The sequence below is a fragment of the Rutidosis leptorrhynchoides genome, unplaced genomic scaffold (genome assembly GCF_046630445.1).
Source record: "Rutidosis leptorrhynchoides isolate AG116_Rl617_1_P2 unplaced genomic scaffold, CSIRO_AGI_Rlap_v1 contig347, whole genome shotgun sequence".
Lineage (NCBI taxonomy): Eukaryota > Viridiplantae > Streptophyta > Magnoliopsida > Asterales > Asteraceae > Rutidosis > Rutidosis leptorrhynchoides.
In genome coordinates, this window is record NW_027266585.1 from 38,805 (window position 1) to 60,681 (window position 21,877).

Below are 21,877 nucleotides of genomic sequence, written 5' to 3' on the forward strand. Positions count from 1 at the left end.
ACGAGAAATAAAGTACACAAATCCCATTCGGTCTTTGATTTTTGCTGCACCTTTTTTTTTTTCCTTTGGTTACATAAAAAAGAGCAAACCCCGGTGCGCTAAGGCTTCCCGCTTTGGGGGGTATGGGGGAGGATGTCGTAGAACGCAGCCTTCCCCTTACAATTGAAAAGAGACTGTTTCCGTGACTCGAACTCGTAACCTCTAGGCCACAAATGAGCAACTTTAACCGGTTGCGCCAAGACTCGCCCTCTTTTCCTTTGGTTACATAAAGGCTGAAATTCCATTCGGTAAATGTGTAGAGTAGTGGTAGAGTAGAAATGGTTGGCTGCTTCCCAGTTCTAGTTAGAAGAAGATGGCCTATGTTATTGAAGGCCTGATGGTGAAGTTAAGAGATGAGTGTATTTAACATCTTTGTATATGCTTGTATAGCTTATGCTTGCTAATAAAAGCTCCTACTAATGACTCTGATGTATATTTTCATATTATCATCAACTATATAATATTGCTAGTAAAATGTGTAATGCCATGTGGTGGATTTAGAACTAAACAGTCCTGTTGGTGCTAAGTTAATTTAATTGTAACGACCCGAAAAATCCAACTTAGATAAACATGCAATCGATGTCGACGTGTCGATAGTTTTCGATTATAATAATTTCAGCGCACGTGATCTCTTTTCGACGTTTACATTAAATCGGAATCCAACTTCTACGCGCGTTACTTACGTGACAAGATTTGATTTTAAGTGAAAGTCTAACTCGATTTAGTATTCGATTTAAATAGCGTAATGGAAGTTGATTTAGGAAAATTTAATTATTTCAATTAAACATAAGTTGAGGAGGGTCAATCTAAATACTAATTCAAGGAAATTACAAGTTCAATTTCACTTCTTAACAACTCAGGTTACAATGTACATTACAAAGAATTTGTTTACAAATATACATCCACAATTATACTTACAAATACATATTCAAAATTATTTATAAATACATCTCTTATACTACTTAAAAGCTACAAATTAATTTACATCTACACTACCTATACTACAAGTCAGCCGACAGGCCAAAACAAAATCATCAGAACAGCCCCTTTTCTTTAGACAATATTCCTGCACAAACACAACAAACAAGGCATCAATTAATGTGCTACAGCATGCATAGGCAGCAGTAAACTATTCTAATCACCACCCTAAGACAGCCCTAAGCCTACTGCCTCCTGCATACCAGACATTTACACTGCTCCAAGCAAAACCCATGTTATCAGCCATGGCATGCCGGACAGGACTACAAAAAATGCAGGCAGCCCTTGACTCACACATACAACTCTAAGTTTAAAACACACTCAGCCTCTCTCTCTCGATTTAAAAACAATCCTAGAGAATCAGTAAACCCACAGCAAACATCATCAACACAGTAAGCCACCCGGCCGAAACATAACACTGCCAAAATCCGAGTAAACCATTTCAAGACACAGAGTAATTGAGCAGTGATCACAACCAACATATAAACATCCAAACTACACAACCAGTGAGCAAGTTGAAGCAATGACACTAACAGAATCTGTCAAGCAACTCAAATTCAACAATCAGTAACCAACTCCAAGCTACAGCAGTGTCAGGTAGCAACCATCCAAACTGTGTGAAGAATTCCGGTATTATTCAAGTTTAAACTATGCAAAATTCTAACACTGTCTATATCTAAATTATATTAGGAAATCAAGCAGACGTCCAAGCCTCCTAATCATCATCCAGTAACCAAATTCACAGAAACAAATTCAAAACAGGTAATCTTGGATCAAAACTTTCACTGTGAATTATCATGCAACAATTTTCTAAGACGATGTAACGGAAATTCTAACATGCAAACACCAATTAACAGAACGAGAGGATGGAATACTTATCTGTATTGACCAAAGTCAACACTGTCTCCGGTCGGAGCAAGCGGCCCAATTCCGGACGAAACAAACTCCAATCGACGACCTCAGCAAGCAATAAAATCAACAAACATCAGAACACGTCAAATCGATCAAAACAGTAAGAGCCCTAAACCTCATAATTTCAATTCAAGCTAGATTAAACCGTTATTCACACCAATTCTTACGTAGAAACGGAATATAGATGAAGAGGTATAACATATACAATAATCAAGCAAAATCCCCAAATGTTCGTAAGAACCCTAATTTACAAAAAATGAAATTAAAACTTACACAGATTGAATTGGAAAAAATTGATGATAGAAAATGATTCATTGTGTTGAGAGGAGCATTTTGATATATAGCTTGGATGCTGACGTCGCCGGAATCATCCCGGGCGACGTCGAGCAGAAGGTAGGCGACGGGGAGAGTCGCGAGACGGATAAGAAGAAGAGAGGAAGAAGAAGGAGAAAAGCGGTCCAGTCCGTTTTTTATAGTAAACCAATTAAAAATCGATTTTCTTGACAAAAGATTAAACTATTCTTTCAATTTTAACATATCTACAAAAATACTAACGTAAGTCCTCCGGTCAATTAAAACGTCAATGGTTTTATGGTCTTTTTAGAGTTTAAAATCGGTTCATTCTACGGATCAATTCGGCTTGATTTTAATTTACCCGAACCTGTAAGTAAAGTCATATATACCCTTCTGTTTTTAAATTATTTACAAAAATACCAACGTATCAGTTTTAAAACAAGGATTATCCTGGTAATTTTACAAAAAAACCGAACCTGTCTTATTTTCCGAAGCAAATAAAATCATTTCTACTGATCCAGAAATTATGAAATTTTTACAGTAAGATAAAAGTATTATTTTATACAAAATATTAAAAATTAAGAATTTTTCGAAGTCAGATTTAATTTATCTTAATTTCTGAGTTGATTAAGTTGTTAAGAAATGATTTTAATATACCAAAGTGTTTCCAAAATTATTTAAAGTCATATTTCAACTTGAAAAAATTATTTAAAAATACCAGAGTATTATTTTCAAATATTTGGAATATTAGGTAATTTTATCATATTTATTCTAATACGAAAATGTCTAATTAAATAATTGAACTAAACAAATAAACTTAAAATAAATTCAAACATAGAATAAATTGAAATAGTAATTAATCTTAAAAATAAGAATTTATACGAGAGTGACGAGTAGGATTAATTCAAGTAATTTTACTTTAAGTGTTAGTACTTACGAAACTAATAAACGATATTTCGATAGGTCGGTAAATCGCGACGTCAAAGTTAAGCGAAAGGAATGATTCGAGGAGCAAAAATATTGTGAGTGATACTCTCTTTTTCATTATGAAAATATGTTCATGTTTTATGAAGTATATCTATACTACTATGCCGTAATTTATGACTATATCGAGGTTTACGAGTTATTTAAAATATACGGCGTAGTTACTATTATACTTTACAAAACTGAAGAGAATCTTTAAGACTCCTACAACAATATTTTAATTGCTTCTTAACGACGAGGTTTAAAAGCAAGTTTTGCTTTATTTATATATATATATATACACGCGAACCCAACACATCCGTTTTCTTCAAGGTCGAGGGGGATTCGGTCGACTTTGTGGCGACCAATCCAAATCAGTACTTGGTCCTTACGCGACCCCATGGTTACGGTCTGATCAGAGGGTACGACCTCCATTAGTTTATCTAGTGGAGTGTATTATTTACACCCATGGTTACAGGTGTCGAGGTTATTAGGATATTATAATAGGTCTCCCTTGTTGTAGTTCCTAATGTTTTTCACTGAAAGGGTTCGATAAATGTTTTCGAGGGAAAATAATTTTCTATAAATGTTTCGAGGAATTATAATTACAAGTGATTTATGATGTTTTATGAATTCAAAGTTTTTCTTTAAGAAATGTTTTCAAATAAAAACCTCATTAAGCATTATAGCTTACGTTTTCGAAAAATCTATTTTCTTTCTCTTCAGGTTGATCGGTTGCGACGATAGCATACTAGGCGGGCTCTGCGGCATTAGGACTCCTCTCCGCTATTTTCCGAAGTATGATATCTTTTCGAATAAATTATGTATTTAATTCCGCAAGATTTAATCTGTTTATTTTCTGCTAAGACTAAATATGTAATAATATATTTTTTTCTGAAATTGACGTTATGTTTCAATTAAAGGATAATTTGAATTTAAGTTAAAGTCAACGTAACGATAAGTCGGCGCCGCTTTCGATCGGATCCAGGCAGTCTGGAGCGGGGCCCACATTAATAGTCTATAACGATGTGTAAAGTTGGAGTTAGAAATGGCAATGGTACGAATCTCGTAAAATTTTTGAAGATTATTATTTGACCCGTTGATACTCATGACAACTATCCGATGAGCCACATGCTTCGAGGAGGAGACAGATTCTATCTAAATACCCTCAAATCAAAGAGCTCTTTGGCCTTGATTCTTTCGCTTTCTTCAAGGTCTCGTCTTTTTTTTTCCTTCATTTTGGAGCTATCGCATTGCTTCGTCTCTTATTAAATTTGCTATTTGCTCATACATGATCTTGAAATTGGGGGTTCCTTTTTGGTGTATTTGTCACGACCCAAAAATCACCCTAGCCGTGACCGGCGTCTTAACCCCTTAACCCGAGATTAAGACCAGCCTATTACAAATTTTTCCATTAACAAGTATTAAATTACTGTATAATTTTATGAATAGCTTAACAAGTCTTTACAATTTTTCTTTTACAATTTAACTTTACCAACACGAAATAATTTCTATTTAAGAAAGGATGAAAAATTATACACAAATGTAAGAAGTTCGAACACCGTCACGCCCTTCCTTGAATTGCTCAATCTATATACTGCAAGAAAAGTAATGTAGTATTTGGATGAGTGACAACGCACTCAGTAAGCACCAAACACAAAGTATAATAATATAAAGATAGACTAATAAATTATACACCCACAGAAGTTTCAAAATCGATTAGATATTTTGTAACACGATTTCTTCCCAACACAATGTAATTATATTTATATTCATTTTTTCCAAACCCAATATCCCGATACTCAAGTATACCCAAGAAAGTTTTAAGGTTTTTCAAAACCAAAACTCAAATCCAAACCAATATCATTATCAACATCCACCAACCAGACACTTGCCAAATCGAAACCAGCTAGGCATTTATTCCTAATACGCGGAATGAATATATTCATTTATTCTTTTATTAAATGTCATCATAGTTTATACATCACCAATCCGAAATCACTTCATACAATAAATTATCGATTTAACATTCAAACCAGTAGAAGTGATTTTTATCAACTCAGAATTAAGCAAAATCGAAATATTCGTTTAACCAGGGAAATTCCGACATTTACCCAAGTCGGTCGGTTGGCACGTGGTACCTAGATCATGTTTAGGTACTGTAACGATACGCCTTACCACGTCTTTTGGTTTAGGTAATCACAAAGCATACCTAACCTCACCGTGGGCCCGCTCGTTACGGAAATGGTAACAACCCGTCTCCACGTCTTTTGGCTTTGGTTAGCACAAAGCATTACCTCTGCCTCACCGTGGGCCCGTCCTCGTTACCAATGTCACTCTAGAAATGACAGGAACCCAAAACTAGATAGTTCCTTAATAAATTCACATGTGCCCAATGAAGTATTTATACTTCCGCTCGAGAAATCATCTCGAAATCTAAACCCAAAATATCAACCGCAGTCGATATCCAAGAATTTATATGAAATTCATTCACACCAATAATTTCGAATCCATTTCCACAAGTCACTTCTCAATCATTTAAAAAATAAAATCAATTTTCATTCATTAATATGAAATTCATGGATAAACATAGCTTCGAAGTCAATCAATTTCGAAAGTTCGAAATATCAATTCGATAATTATATCTTATCAAACCAAACACGAATTATTGTTTCGATATTCAAATCGATACGCAATCATCAGTATCGTCGATCAAATTCATATACAAATTTATAATTCCATATTTCAAACCTAAGTTTGAAATATATATATAATCACTAGTCAAGCCAATTGACAATTGACATTTTGTCAAACCAGTTTCCCGATCGCCTTATTCCCCAAAAATATATGTATAAATATATTTATAAATTCCAACCAAGGAACTACCCAATTCTCATGAAGCCAACCCATGACCTCATATATCAAATCAATTAACATTAACAATTTATATTAAACACGTTTCTCAATCACATTATTTCCAAAAATATATATAATATATATTTATAAGTATCAACCAAAGGTCTACGGTTTATTAGTAAACCGTTATAGTAATATATCTTGTAGTTGATACTTACCTTCTCCGCGACGCAACTCCTATGTCGAATAACACCCCGTCCGCACGCTATTACTCGATCGCCTACTTGTGCTTTCCAACCCAAATTACGTCACCTAAAGTAATTAAAGATGTTATAACCACTTCTCTTAATCCAAACCGATTCCCATCTTTTATGAGATATCATAAATGCATGATATGCAGCCTACGTGTTATATTGAAAGCACACAAGTCCATTTAACAACTCATTACAACCACAATTTGGACCCAGAAAATATAAAAATAAAGTTTCAGGGACCAAGTCAACATAAAATGAACTCTGAAGGGTCTGTACGCATGCAGAGGGACCAAACAGCTCATCATGAAAATACAGGGACCAAACTGTCATGCGGGTAAAACTTCTGTACCAGAATGTATGCTGAGGATTAAAACAGCACCCAACAGACTTTAAGGACCAAACAGTTAACGAACTGAAACGTTTGGGCAAACTGACTGATACACAAAAGTCAAGGACAGTCAAACACTGAAATAAATATCAGGGACCATCAGACAGAAAACATAATCGTCAGGGACCAACACGTTATATCAACATAATCAGTGACCAAACATTAGATACACTAAAGTTCAAGGACTATCACTGTTACAAACTGTATTTCGCAGGGACTAAACTGTAAAATCATCATCTTCTACAATCAGACGGGTCAACCCGATCCAAAACCCGACCCGTCACCAATTCCGGCCAAAATCCGACGATTCCGACCAAGAAAACGGAGGGGTTTTGTTCGCGATCGTCCCAGGAACACAAATATATCATCCAACTTGATTATCATGCATCATATAGCAAAGCCCCAAATCAAAACGACGATGAACCCTAATCTCCAATCCGAATGATTCACAGCAAATCATCATGTAATTGTTACTGATTAATGACAACGACACATTCCGAAACAAAACCCATGTAATCAATTGCGATTTCGTGCCATAATCAGTGATGAATCATGTCGATTTTGACAAAAATGATAAACGGCACTCCGAATTCAATTGCAGCATGTAATCATCAACAAAATGATTCGAAACAGTGATATATACAATCCCCAACAACGAATCAAACCGATTACAATCAATTCCAGATTTACATGCGTTGACCGAAACAAAATCGATATACATGCTTGTTAATTAATCATGATCGACAGCCAAGACAATTACTCAATATCATGGAATACATGATCAAATTCACGACATCAAAGTCAACTCACAATTCTTGCACAAACCATGGCTCTGGATTGAAGAGATGAGATGATCTCCCGATCGGGGAATTTCTCTTCATCGTCTTTTTTTTTTATTATTATTTTTTTTATATCAATAGAAATAGATAAGGGAGGGGAATTTTTCCCTTAAGTCCCTAGAGTTTTCGGGATATGACAGTATTGTTGTCTGATCTCTATATAATGTACGTACCTATGTCAATCCTTTATTATTGTTGTGGGGATTTGACTAGATAGCTGAATTTCGATGTACGGATATTTGGGTAAATCTCCAAGAAAATTCAGTTGGTTCGTTTCTGCTGTTTTGCTCTTCACATTATATTCATTCATTGTATATGGCATAGACATGGACATCCCGAGCCACACAGAAGCTCATGTCGTAACGAACATTTTCGCAAAGTGCTTGTGGGTCATCTTTCAGCTTTTCTTCTATGCTCTTCGGCCATTATTTCTAAAACCAAAGCCTCCTGGTTACTGGGAATTCGTCAACTTTTCTATTCGACGTTTATAAGTTCAATTAATGATTTGTAAGAAAAGTAATGTCTGGTATTGTGTAAATTGCAACAAGATTACGTAACTTAGAAGCCAGGCAACAGTTGAGATACCAATAACACTACAACTCGGATTTAAATCCTTTCCAATACATGAATAACAATACAACTCGGAATTAAAATTATTACCCAGAAAACAAACCATCAAAAACACTACAACTCGATACAAAATTACTTCCCAGTATCAATAACATGCTCATTCAAGCTTATTTCCAGTTTCAAAGTTTTCCCATTTCCTTTTCTTTTCCCGAGAAGCCAAAAAACTATGTTTTTCTTCATTATTCGGACATAGAGTTGCTGCTTCACCAGCGTTGGAAGCTTCGGATCGTCCATCAAAGATAACAACAAAACAGTATAGAAATGATGGCTATTGATTTCTTACAGACTCATTTTTTATGTTTCTGTAAAATCACAACTGCGAAAATTAACAGTAGAATCACAATGGACGATTGCTTACCTAAGTCTTTCTTAGCTTGATCTGTTTTCCCTTGCTCTTGCATCGTCATGTATCTCGTTCGTTTGCTAGCATTTAGAAAATTTTGTTGCAAGATTGCTTGCTGATATTTTTTACTAGAGTCGGTTCATTGAGCTAGTATTCTCGTTATTCAGAAGCTTTTTAGGCAGATGATGTTTTAATTTCTGCCTTGTTATCAAAGAAGCCAGTCCCAGGATATTTGCAAAATAATGCCAGTCACGTTTCTGACCACTTAAGCATGATTGTCGTCGTTTTCAAAAAGAAATCAATTACTAATTAATATTTCCTAGTGATTCCGTTTTTTTGTTCTGTTACTTTGAATCCACATAACATCGTATGATGCTGAGTTCAAGCAGTTCTTGTCTATTTGTATTTTCCTCATTCATCTAATATCTTGTTTCTAAAGGTATCCTGCTATAACAAGTGCATATTACCAAGGCGCTTTTAGTGCTTTACTTGTGTATGACGTCACCCGTCATGTCACATTTGAAATTTGAAGAGATGGCTACAGCAGATCCGTGACCACACGGATGTTTCCAATATCATCATCATGCTCATCGGAAATAAGGCAGATCTTCAACATCTTCGAGCAGTTTCAACGGAAGAAGCCAAATACTTTGCCGAGGGAGAGAACACGTTTTTTCATGGAAACATCGGCAATGGAGTCGATGTACGTGGATAATGCTTTGACGGAAATGCTAACACAAATCCATCGAGTCGAAAGTAGAAAGACACTAGACGTTGGAGATGATCCTGCAGCTTTGCCAAAAGGTCAGACAATCAATGTAAAGGATGATGTCTCCGCAGTCAAGAAAGCCGATGAAGAGATATTGACCTGACACTCAGTGCTCCAGATTTAAGTGATCATCGTCTCTTTACCTGTTTCTGAACTAGCTCATTATTTTGATTAAAATTGAAGCCAATTGTACTTTAACTCGTTCTTTCTCACAATAAAAGGCTTATTATATATATAATTTATTTTCATTTTCTTGACAATACAATCTCGTAAATGAAATATAATTACTATTTTATTTATCTACCAGTAGAGAACACATCAGCAAACTCTCATTGTTTAGTTACATGTTGCAGATCAAGGACACGGACTTTGACAGTGACAGCAAATTGGCATATTAATATATTCCTAAACTCATTTGAACTTTCAGGCAACGTGAGTTTGTCTCTGATGATGAGATGACAGTCTCGAAACAAATTTGTTTCGAATGGAACAAAGCTCTGCTACGACGTCAATCATGTTCATCCGTGCACTTGTTGATTCAGCAGAACAAACGATCCCGATTTTCAAAAGTGAAATCAACGACTCAAAAGCTTCTGTCTTTCTTGAGAAGCTACTTATCTCTTGAACAATAACAGGATCTGCAATCTTGGCCACGTTCTCCGGCAAAGCAGCCTCGACAAGTGCACGAAGGTTTAGACCTTCTTTGAACATCTCACTCGTCGGTCTCTTTCCGGTAAACATTTCCAGCAATAGGATGCCATAACTATACACATCGCCGTATATTGACACTTCATTCCCTATACCATACTCTGCAAAAAAGCATCATAAGCTAGTCAAATCTAATTACAATGGGAGGACAAAACGAAAAGCATGAACGTATATTAATATATATACCTGGTGGAGCATATCCAACTGTTCCTCTGAATCCAAAAGAGTTTGATGAGTTTGCAATAGAATTTTGGATGTCATCTGATAAAAGCTTTGCCAGCCCAAAGTCGCCTACATGCCCGGTCATGTCTTCATCAAGAAGGACGTTGCTTGGCTTCAAATCACAATGAACAACCGCCGTTTCACAATTGTGATGAAGATACTCAATAGCACAAGCAACATCAATGGCTATGCTTAGCCTTTGAAGAAGATTCAGGCTCTTTGGTACTGAGCTTTCCTCGTTTGTCCGGACATTTGGTGGGTGCAGCCAATCTTCTAAGCTTCCATTGACCATAAAATCATAAACAATGGCCTTGAAATCATTGCCACGATAATCCACGCCTGAGCATGCCGTTATTACCTTCACAAGATTTCGATGTCTGATGTTTCTCAGAGCCTCACATTCCACGATGAAACTTTTGGATGCTCCTTTTCGTAAAAGATCAAAAACTTTCACAGCGACTGTCGTTTCTTGATTTATAATTCCCTTATACACAGATCCAAAGCTTCCGACTCCGACTAAATTTGTAGAGGAGAACCCTTCAGTTGCATCAATGAGGTTTTTGTATGACACCTTCAAAAGAGAATTCTCCAAACTCTTCGAAGCATATTGATTTCTCTTCTTTCTCAATAGACAAAGAAACGGAAAAATGCTAATCAATAGTACTCCGAAAATCCCTGCAGTCGTGTAGATTATCAACTTCTTTGTACGAGTTAATCCGCTTTTCTTCATTGTATTAGATTGGCACTTTGGCAGTTGGAACTCAATTATTCCTCCACAAAGCTTACCATTTCCCTGGATTGAAGTCAAGCTTGCATTCGTAAAGACACCTTTGGTCGGCACCTCGCCCTCGAAATTATTATTCGATAAATTCAAATATTGCAACTCAAATCTCGAAAGGAAGTCAGGGATCTCACCTGACAGGTTGTTACTCGAAAAATCTGCAAACTGAAGGCCTCTCAATGAACTTAAAGATGACGGGATTTTACCGTTAAACGAGTTTTGTTGGATGAATAATTGTTCTAGGCTCATGAACCTTCCGAGTGTGCTTGGTATCTCACCTGATAGCATATTTCTTGAGACATCAAGTTGCTGTAGATTTAGATTTCCAACTAAACTTGGAATGGGCCCAGTTAATATGTTGTTGGAGACGTTGATGTACAGTGCTGAATGGCTATCAATGAGACCGGAAGGTATTGTGCCACTAAGATTGTTTTCCGATATATCGAATTCGAACAGCTTGGTGCAATTACTCAAGCTTGGCGGGATGCTTCCATGAAGATTGTTTCTGAAAAGTAAAAGGTAGTTTAGTTGACTTAAATTACCAAATGAAGTCGGAATGTTCCCTTGGACATTGGTATCATATAAGCCCAATGCGTAAAGCCTATTAAGCCTTCCAATAGTAGAAGGAATTTGACCGGAGAAAGGGTTGTTTGACATTGCAAGCCTTTCTAATTGAGTTAAGTTTCCGATCCATGTTGGTACGTTTCCTGATATTCTATTCTCCTGAAGTAACCAGTCATTCAGACTTGACACTTTGCTCATGCATTGGGGCAATGGGCCCCCAAAGTTGTTTGTGCTCATTTGCAACTCCTCTAAGTTGGTGCCATTGGCCAAAGAACAGAGGAAATTCAGGTCATCCTCTACCCCTTCACTTCCGAGAAGATTTTCATCTATTAGAAGTCTGTTTAGATAGCGCAACTTCCCCAAAGATGGAACTCCTCCACTAAATTTGTTTCCATGAACTTGAATTAATTCAATGTTTGAGGCATTGGATAATGAGACGGGAATGTTTCCTGTAAAGTTGTTTTCTGCAACAGAAAACCATTGGAGATTTGGGAGTGTTATGCCTATATTTGAGGGAAGATTTCCTTGGATTCCATTTGATGCCACATCAAAAGTTTGCATAAGAGTGAGATTGAAGATTGATGGGTGAATGATACCTTCCAACCTACAATCTGCAGTATTGAAAAAGTAAAGATTTTTAAGATGGCTAATACTTCTAGGGATGGCGCCGATTAGATTATTGCCTCCAATAGAAAGTAGAGAAAGAGAAGAGAGATTCCCCAAAGAAGGAGGAATCATTCCAGTCAGCTTGTTATAGTAAAGGGTTAGTTTTACTAGGTTTGGCAAGTGGTTGCCAAGTGCCCAAGGTATTTCACCTTCCAGATTGTTATTATGAATAGAAAGATAATTCAAAGCAGAGCAAGATGATATATTGGAAGGAATCGAGCCTCCGATCGAGTTGTTGTGCAATGAAAGTACTTTTAATCTGCGTATATAACCAATCTCGGAAGGTATATGAGAATTGAAGCTGTTATTTTCAAGACTGACGAACCTTAGGAAACTCATATTTCCTATAGACGAAGAGATTGAACCTGTGAGCTTCTGTGATCCGAGGTCAATGGCTATGACTCTCTGGTGTCGACGGCCGCATGTAACTCTGTGCCACTGGCAGAAATGAGTACTTGTGTTCCATGACAGCATGATGCCAAGTGGATCATGAACGATCATCTTCTTGAATTCTAGTAAGGCTAGTCTGTCTGTCTCGTTCCCATTACTTTCAAAACAAGTAACAGAGCTCAGCAAACAGAACAATAACAACACAGAAAGAGTATGAAATTGGCATTGGAAAGGAGTCATGGTTTGTTTTGTAAGGGCTGATGAAAAGAACAATGAACCCAACAAATTTATAGAACGGAATTATTTGAGGGAATGAAGATGATTCTTTGACTGACTTAGTTAGTAGTCAAGTAGGGATGAATTATTTCTTGGCTTGTATTTCCCAGCCACATGCATGTTAACAGGGAGGAAATTTCTCATGGAAAGACAAATTGGCAAGCCGTAACGACTACTCTGAATTGACTAAAGGCAAATTGGAAAGACATAGCGACTACTCTGAATTGGTGCACCTCATGATTACAAGTAGAAATATTCAATGTTAGGTAAAGAAGCATCGCATGATTACAAGTAGAAATTGGTGCAGTACTGTAAAATGTTAATGCTATTTTAGGCACAGAGTCAAGAAAATATTGTTCACCTTAACTTTATCCAGGATAGCTGAATAAACTAGCTAAAACAGTAAGGTTCCGTTTGATAGCTGAATTGGCGTGGATTAAGTTGGAGAGGATTGGATTGGAGTGGATTCATTTTTATCCAATTCAATGTTTGATATACAATAGATTGGACTGGATTGGACAAGATTCAAATTACTAATATACCCCTCCTAGACAAATACTCTTATTTTCTTGTGATCAACACCTCTTAACATAAAAAAATACCTCTTATTAATATATATAAATATTTTTTTATATATTTTTTATACATACAGGTATTTTGTTTTTTTAGGGTCGATACATACACATTTGATAAAATTAAATTATTTAAATATGATCATACACTTTATCTCGGTTATATAGTTAATTGCTTGATTTAAGTTTAATGTAGTTAATTGCTTGGTTATATAGAGAAATGTAGCATCAATTTTTATATTTAAAAATTAGTTTCATAATGCAGATGTTGGTTAAAGGTGAAGTTTTGAAAAGTTCTCAATTTATTAAGTTTTAGGAACGTACAGCTATGAATTAGAAACTTACCCATGTATTAAATGCTGTTGGAGGTTGGTTTGGAATGTTGAATTTAGTCTGTAACTAGTTTCCTTTTTCCTGCCATGAGGATATTCAAAACTGTCAGCAAAAAGCAGATGAAGTAGAATAAAATTTCAAGCAATCTGGTTAACAATCAATATATCCATCCTGCAATCGTGAATGAGAAATATTGGGTCTAAATAGCTTAAAATTTCCCCACAATAGGGAAATTGAATATAAGAACAGAAAGGAGCGGACGAGAAAGTAGACAAAGTGCAAACCTTTCAAAAGTTTCTGTAAAGACCCGCAACTGAATCAATCTATCAATCGCAACTTTATGCTTAGTGAAGCCATCTGTAAGCACCCATTTTTCCAATAGTTCTGCTGTTACAGGGCCGTAAATGTACAACATTTGCAATACATACTTCTTCGCTAATGGTGGAAGTGACCTGACCGACACAGAAAAAACCCAATTTACAATTCCACTAAATAGAACATAAAAACAAAGATACAGTAACCCAATAAAACAGCAAAGAATGATAAAGATGGAGAGAATTTACCTGAGGATAGCTTCACAAATGAAAGGATTTTCATAGAGTTTGTCGAGCTTCATGGCGGGCAGTGAAGCCACCATGTGCATGAAATCTTCGCTATGATTTTTACTTGAGGCATTGCTCACTATATTAATACTGGATTCCGTTTGGTGGGATCAAGAGAGAGAGAGAGAGAGAGAGAGAGAGAGAGAGAGAGCTCGCATCAATGAATTAGGAACAATTGTGGAGGAAGACGAAGGCTGGGAGGATGCTTTTTGTCACGATCGGTAAGAGAAGTCGGAAGTCTGGGTTGCGAAGAGAAGTTTAGGAAGAAGGAAATTGTATATTGTTTTTGAAAACGAAGGAAATTGTATTTGATCGATAGATTCTTTCTTAATTACTAGTAATTGTTAACATCATAGTAATTGTACAGTACTTGTTTCAAAAACAAATGTACAGTACTAAAAAAAACAACAATTGTACTTAATTAATCACGCAATATTGGATGTACATAAATATTTCAAAATAACACTTGATTTTTAAATTTCAAAATTATATATTAACATAAAAAATAAAATCAAAATATATATAATCAATATCCTCGGTATTCCAAGATATCGTACTGGCAGTTCTCCTTCACGAAAACCACTGGCCAAAATCAGCGCCGTTCGACTTTCTACATCTCCATTGCTCACAAAGATACTACTTTTCACATCATTCACTTGCAGGCCAGTCACTAAGTGAAATCGCTCCAATCTGTCCTTCAACCATTCGATAGAACTCTTGTCACCTCCACAAAACATAAACAAGTCATCTGCAAAACATAGGTGTGTGAGCTTAAGTGATTCACATCCCTTATGATATTGAAAAAATGCTGGGGGGTTGACCAAGCTTCGTGATAAATATTCCATCACCATTACAAATAACAAGGGGGATAAGGGATCCCCTTGTCGAACTCCTTTTTTCCCTTGGAAATAACCTTCCGCTCATAACAGGAGGGGAACGAAAAGGAATGGCAGCAGTGGCTTGGGAGGATGTTTGTTTGCCAAAACAGGAGGGTGGTTTAGGACTCATGGATTTAGAAAGTTGGAATAAGGCCGCTGTGGGTAAACAATTGTGGCAAATTCTCACTGCGAAGGATACGCTATGGGCTATATGGGTCAATGAAACGAAGTTAAAGCGATTATCTTTTTGGGGTGTTAGGAAGCCTCCTGACTGCAGTTCAGCGTGGGGAGCTATTCTAAAGCTTCACAGCGTGTTCAAACAGTTTTATTGTTATGCTCTAGGCAGGGAAAGAGACTTTAATTTTTGGTTTGACCCATGGGTTGATGGGCAGGCATTGCTTGACATATTTCCCAATATTTCTTTCCTGGATGCTGATGTAAAGAAGTCCGCAAGAACTATGGAGAGATAATGCTTGGAAATTACCTGATCCTATTACAGATGACATTGCAGAAGCTTGGAGGAGGGTGTGTGAAGTGCCTATTTCCGAGACTGAATCGGACTCTATACGATGGAATGCAAATGCTTTAGGTACGTATTCTATTGCCTCTGGATTTCATGTAATCAGGAGGAAGAAGAATGTTGTTTGCTAGTATAAGCTGGTTTGGGGCCTGGGAAATAGTCCTAAATAGAGTTTTGTGATGTGGTTAGCTGTCCAAAATAGACTGGCAGTGCGATCTCGGCTATTTAGATGGGGTATTTGCGACACTAATATTTGCCCTTTATGCAATGCTGGTGTGGAAACAATTGATCACTTGTTCTTTGAGTGTGCTATCTCACGGTTAGTATGGACTGATGTGATGCCGCGGTGCAATGTTAATCGAGTACCAGGTAGATGGCCGAGGGAGGTGAAGTGGTTCGCTCAGAAAACTGTGGGAAAGACCATGCTAGCGAAGGTGAGAAGATGGGCCTTGTTAGCTAGTGTGTATCACATATGGCAGGCTCGCAACAAGAAAGTGTTCAGAAATGAAATTATAAATGCCAACAAAATTATTCTGAATGTTAAGCATTATGTAGTATTATGCTTAGCATATAGAAAAGGTCATACTCATACAGGTTTGATAGAAAAGTGGGTATAATGTAAAATGCAGCATGTTGCATCTTCATTTTCGTTTTTATTTGTATATTTCTTGGCCAATAAAAAAGCTAATTTGCACCAAAAAAATATCCTCGGTCGGTTCAGTCTAATTTTAAGCACAATGACCTAGAGGTGTAATTTTTCGGTTCGATTCGGCTTTTGGCTGAAAACTAACCGAACCGATTACAATCGGTTTTGATCAGTTCGATATAATTGGTTTCAAATTATATTTTTTATCGAACCAAACCGAAGCGAGACTTTTGCACTTTTTTTAAAAAATTTCTATTTCTTTTGAGAAATCGTTCGATAGTAAATTTTCATCTCAATTTTTTGAAAATTTCCACAAATTTTCGTGGAAAGTGAGAAGTCCAAATAATTTTTCATTTCACAATTTCCTTCCCAACTTCTATGAGAAGTGTACAAAAGAGACTATATTTAATTTGTTTTAACACTCATTATTTCCATTCCTTATTTAATTCTTCAAGTCATCATCATAGCAAATCACCATTTTTCCTCTTCTTAATTTGTTTACTTCTTCTTATTTTTTAATTATCAAACATACTTAATTCCAACAGGTTTTAGTGTATTAAATTTCATGGCGGACAATAGCCAAATTGAGATTTCTCAGCAAAGTAGGCCACGGCTAGTCACCGGAAGAAGACAACAATTTCCATCCCTTGATGATCAATCAGTGTAAAATTCTGTTACAGAAAGCAAAGAAATTTAAGTACAAGCTTCCTGAATTTCCAATCCCAGAAAGCATCAAAGAGTCTGTGAAGAATAATCAATTGCCTGAAATTCTTAACCAAGGTTTGACGAAGGTAAACTATACTGCATTTTTCAGTGCATTGCTTATGTTGGAAGAGCTTCATTTGGAGGTAATTAATTAATTTCTTACTTACTCGTGCTTTAACATTTAGATACATATATTTACACGTCCAAGAGACTTGTACGATGTTCGATTCTCATCTAATAGGATCAACATGAGAAGAATGTATCATGCTCTTCACTTCGCAGGAATGTTAGAATCAGATTTTCTTTTCCCATGTACTTCCTCTCCCAGAAGACTGATATATTCAGCCACAATTCGTTTTCCATTTAATCCTAATCTAAATGAGGAACAGAATCGTTCTATTGAAATGATCATTTTTGGACCGCCCGGCACAGGAGAAACATCGACCATGGTGGAGGCAATCTAGCAAGCCCGTAAAATTAGAACAGAAAGTCGAATTCTTATCTGCTGTGCTTCTAATACTGCTGCCGATCACATATTGGAGAAGCTCGTCAAATTTGAGTTTCATGAGAATGAAATTTCTGAGATTAAATAGCCAGAGCCGTTCTCGTGAAGATATCCGACCTGAACTTCTTCGTTTTTGCAGATTCTATTGCCCTTATCTGGACGTATTGTTAAGATGCAGGATTATAATCTCTACTTGTATGAGTTCTTCATTACTTTATATGAAAGGAATTATGAGAGGTCATTTCTCGCACATTTTCTTGGACGAAGCAGGCCAAGCTTCAGAACCCGAGTGCATGGTTCCAATTTCCTATCTTTGTCAAAGAGAAACTGTTGTGGTTTTAGCAGGTGACCCCAAACAACTGAGACCAGTCATACACTCGAGAAAGGCGGAAGGTTTCGGGCTAGGAAAATCTTATCTTGAAAGACTCTTTGAATTTGATTACTACAAAACTGAAGACGAATGTTATGTCACGAAACTTGTTAGGAATTATAGATGTCAGCCTGAAATTCTTGATCTTCCTTCGAAACTTTTCTACAATGGAGAGTTGCTAGCATGTAAAGAAGAAGAAGATTCTGGATCTATTCTTGAAAAGCTGAAGTTCCTTCCTAACAAACTGCTTCCAATTCTGTTTTATGGAATTCAAGGATGTAACGAGAGAGAAAAGGGTAATCCATCTTGGTTTAACCTAATCGAGGCAATGAAAGTCGTTGAGATCATCAATTTGCTGCGAGCTGGACAAACGAAGCTGATATCAGAGTGATTGCGCCTTATAAGCAGCAAGTTCTTAAGATTGGGAAAATCCTAGAAACTCAGGGTATACGAAAAGTCAAAGTGGGGAGTGTTGAACAATTTCAGGGGCAAGAAAGAGACGTTATAATTGTATCAACAGTCAGGTCAATGATGAAACCAATTGGCTTTGACCGGATCCATTCTCTAGGATTTCTTAGCAATCCTAGGCGTTTCAATGTTGCCATCACTCGCGCCAAGTCTTTGCTCGTCATAGTTGGAAATCCACACATTGTTTGTCAGGTAAATCTATTTTCCTGCCTTCATATCGGTTTTTCTGACTGTTTAGAATAAAAACCAATCCTAATAGATTGCTGTTTTTTGTCTTGTATTCGGCAGGATCCGTATTGGGAAATGCTTTTGAGGTGTTGCACTTCCAACAACTCATACATGGGCTGCGCTCTTCCAGACACGCTACCAAAGCTAGATAGCTTGATTCTAAGTGATAAGAAGAAGTATTGGCGCAAAATTGAGAAGTAATGTGCCGATTTTTTATTTACCCATTTCCTATTTTATGTTGGGATGTTTTTGTCTATTACATTAGCCTTCACCTCGGATGCCGAGCCTCTAGGCCCTTACTCGTCATCTACTACCTCGTAGGAGGAATGCTTGCTATAATTTAGTTTGAATTAGATCTTAAGGAATAAGGATGAGTTGGCAAGATTTGGCTGGGCTGATAAATTTAGTTTCCAGCTCATTAATTATCAAATGGCAAGAATAGAGACTTGATGAGCTATTTATTAGAAAGCTGAGCTAGAAATACACTCAAGTGACCTTATGCAGAATTCTACTAATCACACCAGTAAATATAAATTAATTTTATTCAATCAAACTGGAGAAATCCTTATAAAGTTGAACGAAAACACTGCTCAACACGCAGAATAACAATTATTAAAGCTTCAATCCAATTTATATATTCATCAAAATGTTAAGTTATTAACTTATTTAAATGATCAGCCTAATTTATAAAGCTTAGAAGGAAATGCTGGGATTGATTGAAGCGAATGCTAGGAACTCTTGGTTTTGTTCGAGCAAGGCAGTGATTTCCTCAAGTAGACAACACCATACTTCAATTCCTTGACCATCACTTGAATCAAGCAATACAAACAAGTTTTGGGATGGTTGCATACTAGGACTAACCCAAATCGGTTTCCCCCATCCAAAATCAGCTTCATAAAATGGGAATCTACACCAACTAGTGCACATATAATAATCCAAATCCTCTCTTTTAGTCATATTTTTCATGTCTTGAGCCATTGCGCAAAAGAGGGCGATAACATCCTCCCCTTTGTATCCACTTACAGCCGTTTCAGTTAAATCTTGTATCCCCCTCCTTATATTTGTAATAAACCCATGTAGTAGCTCGATATCATCCGTATCCTCAATATGCACAACAGATGGCATAACAATATTCCCGATTGAATTCTCCGGTAATTGCGGCACCATCCTTTTACGCATATTGACAGGCATCGCAAATATGGATGGCCTTTCATGGTCCCCAAGTCTCGATCTTGATGAAGCCATAACACATTCCCAAAGTAGGCTGCTCACACATTCAACACGAGTTGGTTGTTTCACGCCTTCACTCATAGCTTTTTCCTTAAGTAATGCTATTTTAGATGCATCAAAAACATATCTCTTCATTGTAAATTGGCCTTCTTTTGCCTCATATATACTAGGCAGCAAAGTGGGGTCTATTGCTGGAAGAAGAGAAGCCATGGAGAAATCTGCGAAGGTTTTCGTGACATTAGAATTTGAACATGTCTCAGCCCAAGCGTTTACGATGAACCCTAAAGTCGATCCATCCATGAGCTGATGCGACATGCTTAGGCCAATCGCTAATCCTCCACATTGGAAGAAGTTGGCCTGAACTTGTAATAGTGAAATGATTACTTCTTTTGAATAATCAATATCACCATCTATGAATTTCCTTAGCATGGATAACTCAGGAACATTCTTAAGCACATCGGACATAGTTCTGTTAACGTGAGCTTCGACGAAAACAACGCCTTGGTCATTACATTCGACTGATTTACCGCCTATGATTCTTCCAGCAAAAGGGTATAACCTTGTAAGCATTTTAGATAAAGATGACTTGAGACGTTTTGACACATCAACTATATCAGCACGACCGGATTTCGCTGGGTAATAGAGTAGAAGCGAGACGCGAACTTCTCACACAAATTGATCAAGGAGGGAGAGCTTGTATGTCCTGAGGTGATCAGGAGTTGGAGAAGAAGGTTTGATGGTTTCTCTCTTAACAATCTCAACATTCATCATTTTGTTAGCCACTTCGATTTTATTTTTTCACAATACTATTACCTTTTCTATGTTGTGTCCAATGCTGTTGTTGTGTGGCTAAATTTATAAGGAAAGTTATATGCATGGCATGCTAAATGCTAATAGCATACCAAAATTGATCATCGTGTATTCCATGAGGAAAGCATAGACAAAAGTTAGGCCAGCATTTATATACTGAGGCTAACCTACACCATTAATGTATAGAGTATATATTACTTTAGAAGGTTCTTCCGGGAACAAACCAAATACGTCTATATAGTACTCCTTCCCTTTATTATATATAGTACTCCTTCCCTTTATTATAAACTTAAAATTTTGAATCAGATCATACATGATTTTTTAATTTTTTTAATTTTTAATTTACTTATCTACCATCACATGTGCGGCCATTTGCCCTCTCGGTCTTGGGCAACCCGACAAAGTGGATGAGATCGGTCAAGTGGTCTAACCAAACCTTAACTTTAACTACTTAAGTACCAAATCAAAGAGTATTGTCGAATCAATGTATGGCTTTGAAGTGGACAAGGTACGGACACTAAACTTGCAACGAAAGAAGAAGAAGAAGAGAATAGGGGCCAAGACTGGTTGCTAGGCCAAATTATAAGAAGGCTTTCGTGACTCTAAAGTCTCCTTTTGTCTCAAATGAAGTGCACAAGAGGGACATGAATTAGCTAATTAATTTTGGTGGAACAGAAGATGATGCACTATACCCAAGCACAAAAATTCAAATGAGGATTGGGATTAGGGTAATTCACAAAATTCCTTGCGAGTAGTAGTGTAGTGCTTGCTTGAAGCAAGTTGCTTCTCTGAGATTGTGGTACGGAGTACCACTTCAAGCAAATAGACCATCCGTCCATTGCCACTACCATTGGCAGATCCATTAAGGGGCAGAGGGGGGCATTGCCCCCAGTACTTTTTGAATACAAATTTATTTTGCTGCTAAGAGTATATATGATTAAACTGCGGCGTAGTGATTATGTTGCACTTTTGAATCAGTAACGTCCCTGGTTCGATTCTCACAAGCAGCAACATTTCTTCTACTTGTTCGTTTTCCATTGTCATCCCAACTAAGACTATTTTTTATTGGTCTCTTAAATGGGGCCTCTAGCCCTCTACTTAATCACGGTTGTATTTTTTTTTTCCCTTTTCATCCTCT

The 21,877-nt window shown here is 36.8% G+C and overlaps 1 protein-coding gene and 2 pseudogenes across 1 annotated transcript; 1 reads left to right on the forward strand and 2 right to left on the reverse strand.

The window, feature by feature from the left end:
• Positions 1–9,688: 9,688 nt before the first annotated feature.
• LOC139883062 (uncharacterized) lies at positions 9,689–14,414 on the reverse strand. Its single transcript, XM_071867290.1, has 5 exons — positions 14,341–14,414; positions 14,062–14,265; positions 13,790–13,879; positions 10,160–12,753; positions 9,689–10,074 (listed from the first exon to the last, which is right to left on the reverse strand). Exons 1-5 carry the CDS (start codon positions 14,412–14,414, stop codon positions 9,689–9,691), a joined length of 3,348 nt encoding a protein of 1,115 aa, XP_071723391.1.
• Positions 14,415–15,325: 911 nt separating this feature from the next.
• Positions 15,326–18,900, forward strand: LOC139883063 (probable RNA helicase SDE3; annotated as a pseudogene).
• Positions 18,901–19,392: 492 nt separating this feature from the next.
• Positions 19,393–20,700, reverse strand: LOC139883064 (limonoid 21-O-acetyltransferse-like; annotated as a pseudogene).
• Positions 20,701–21,877: the final 1,177 nt, after the last annotated feature.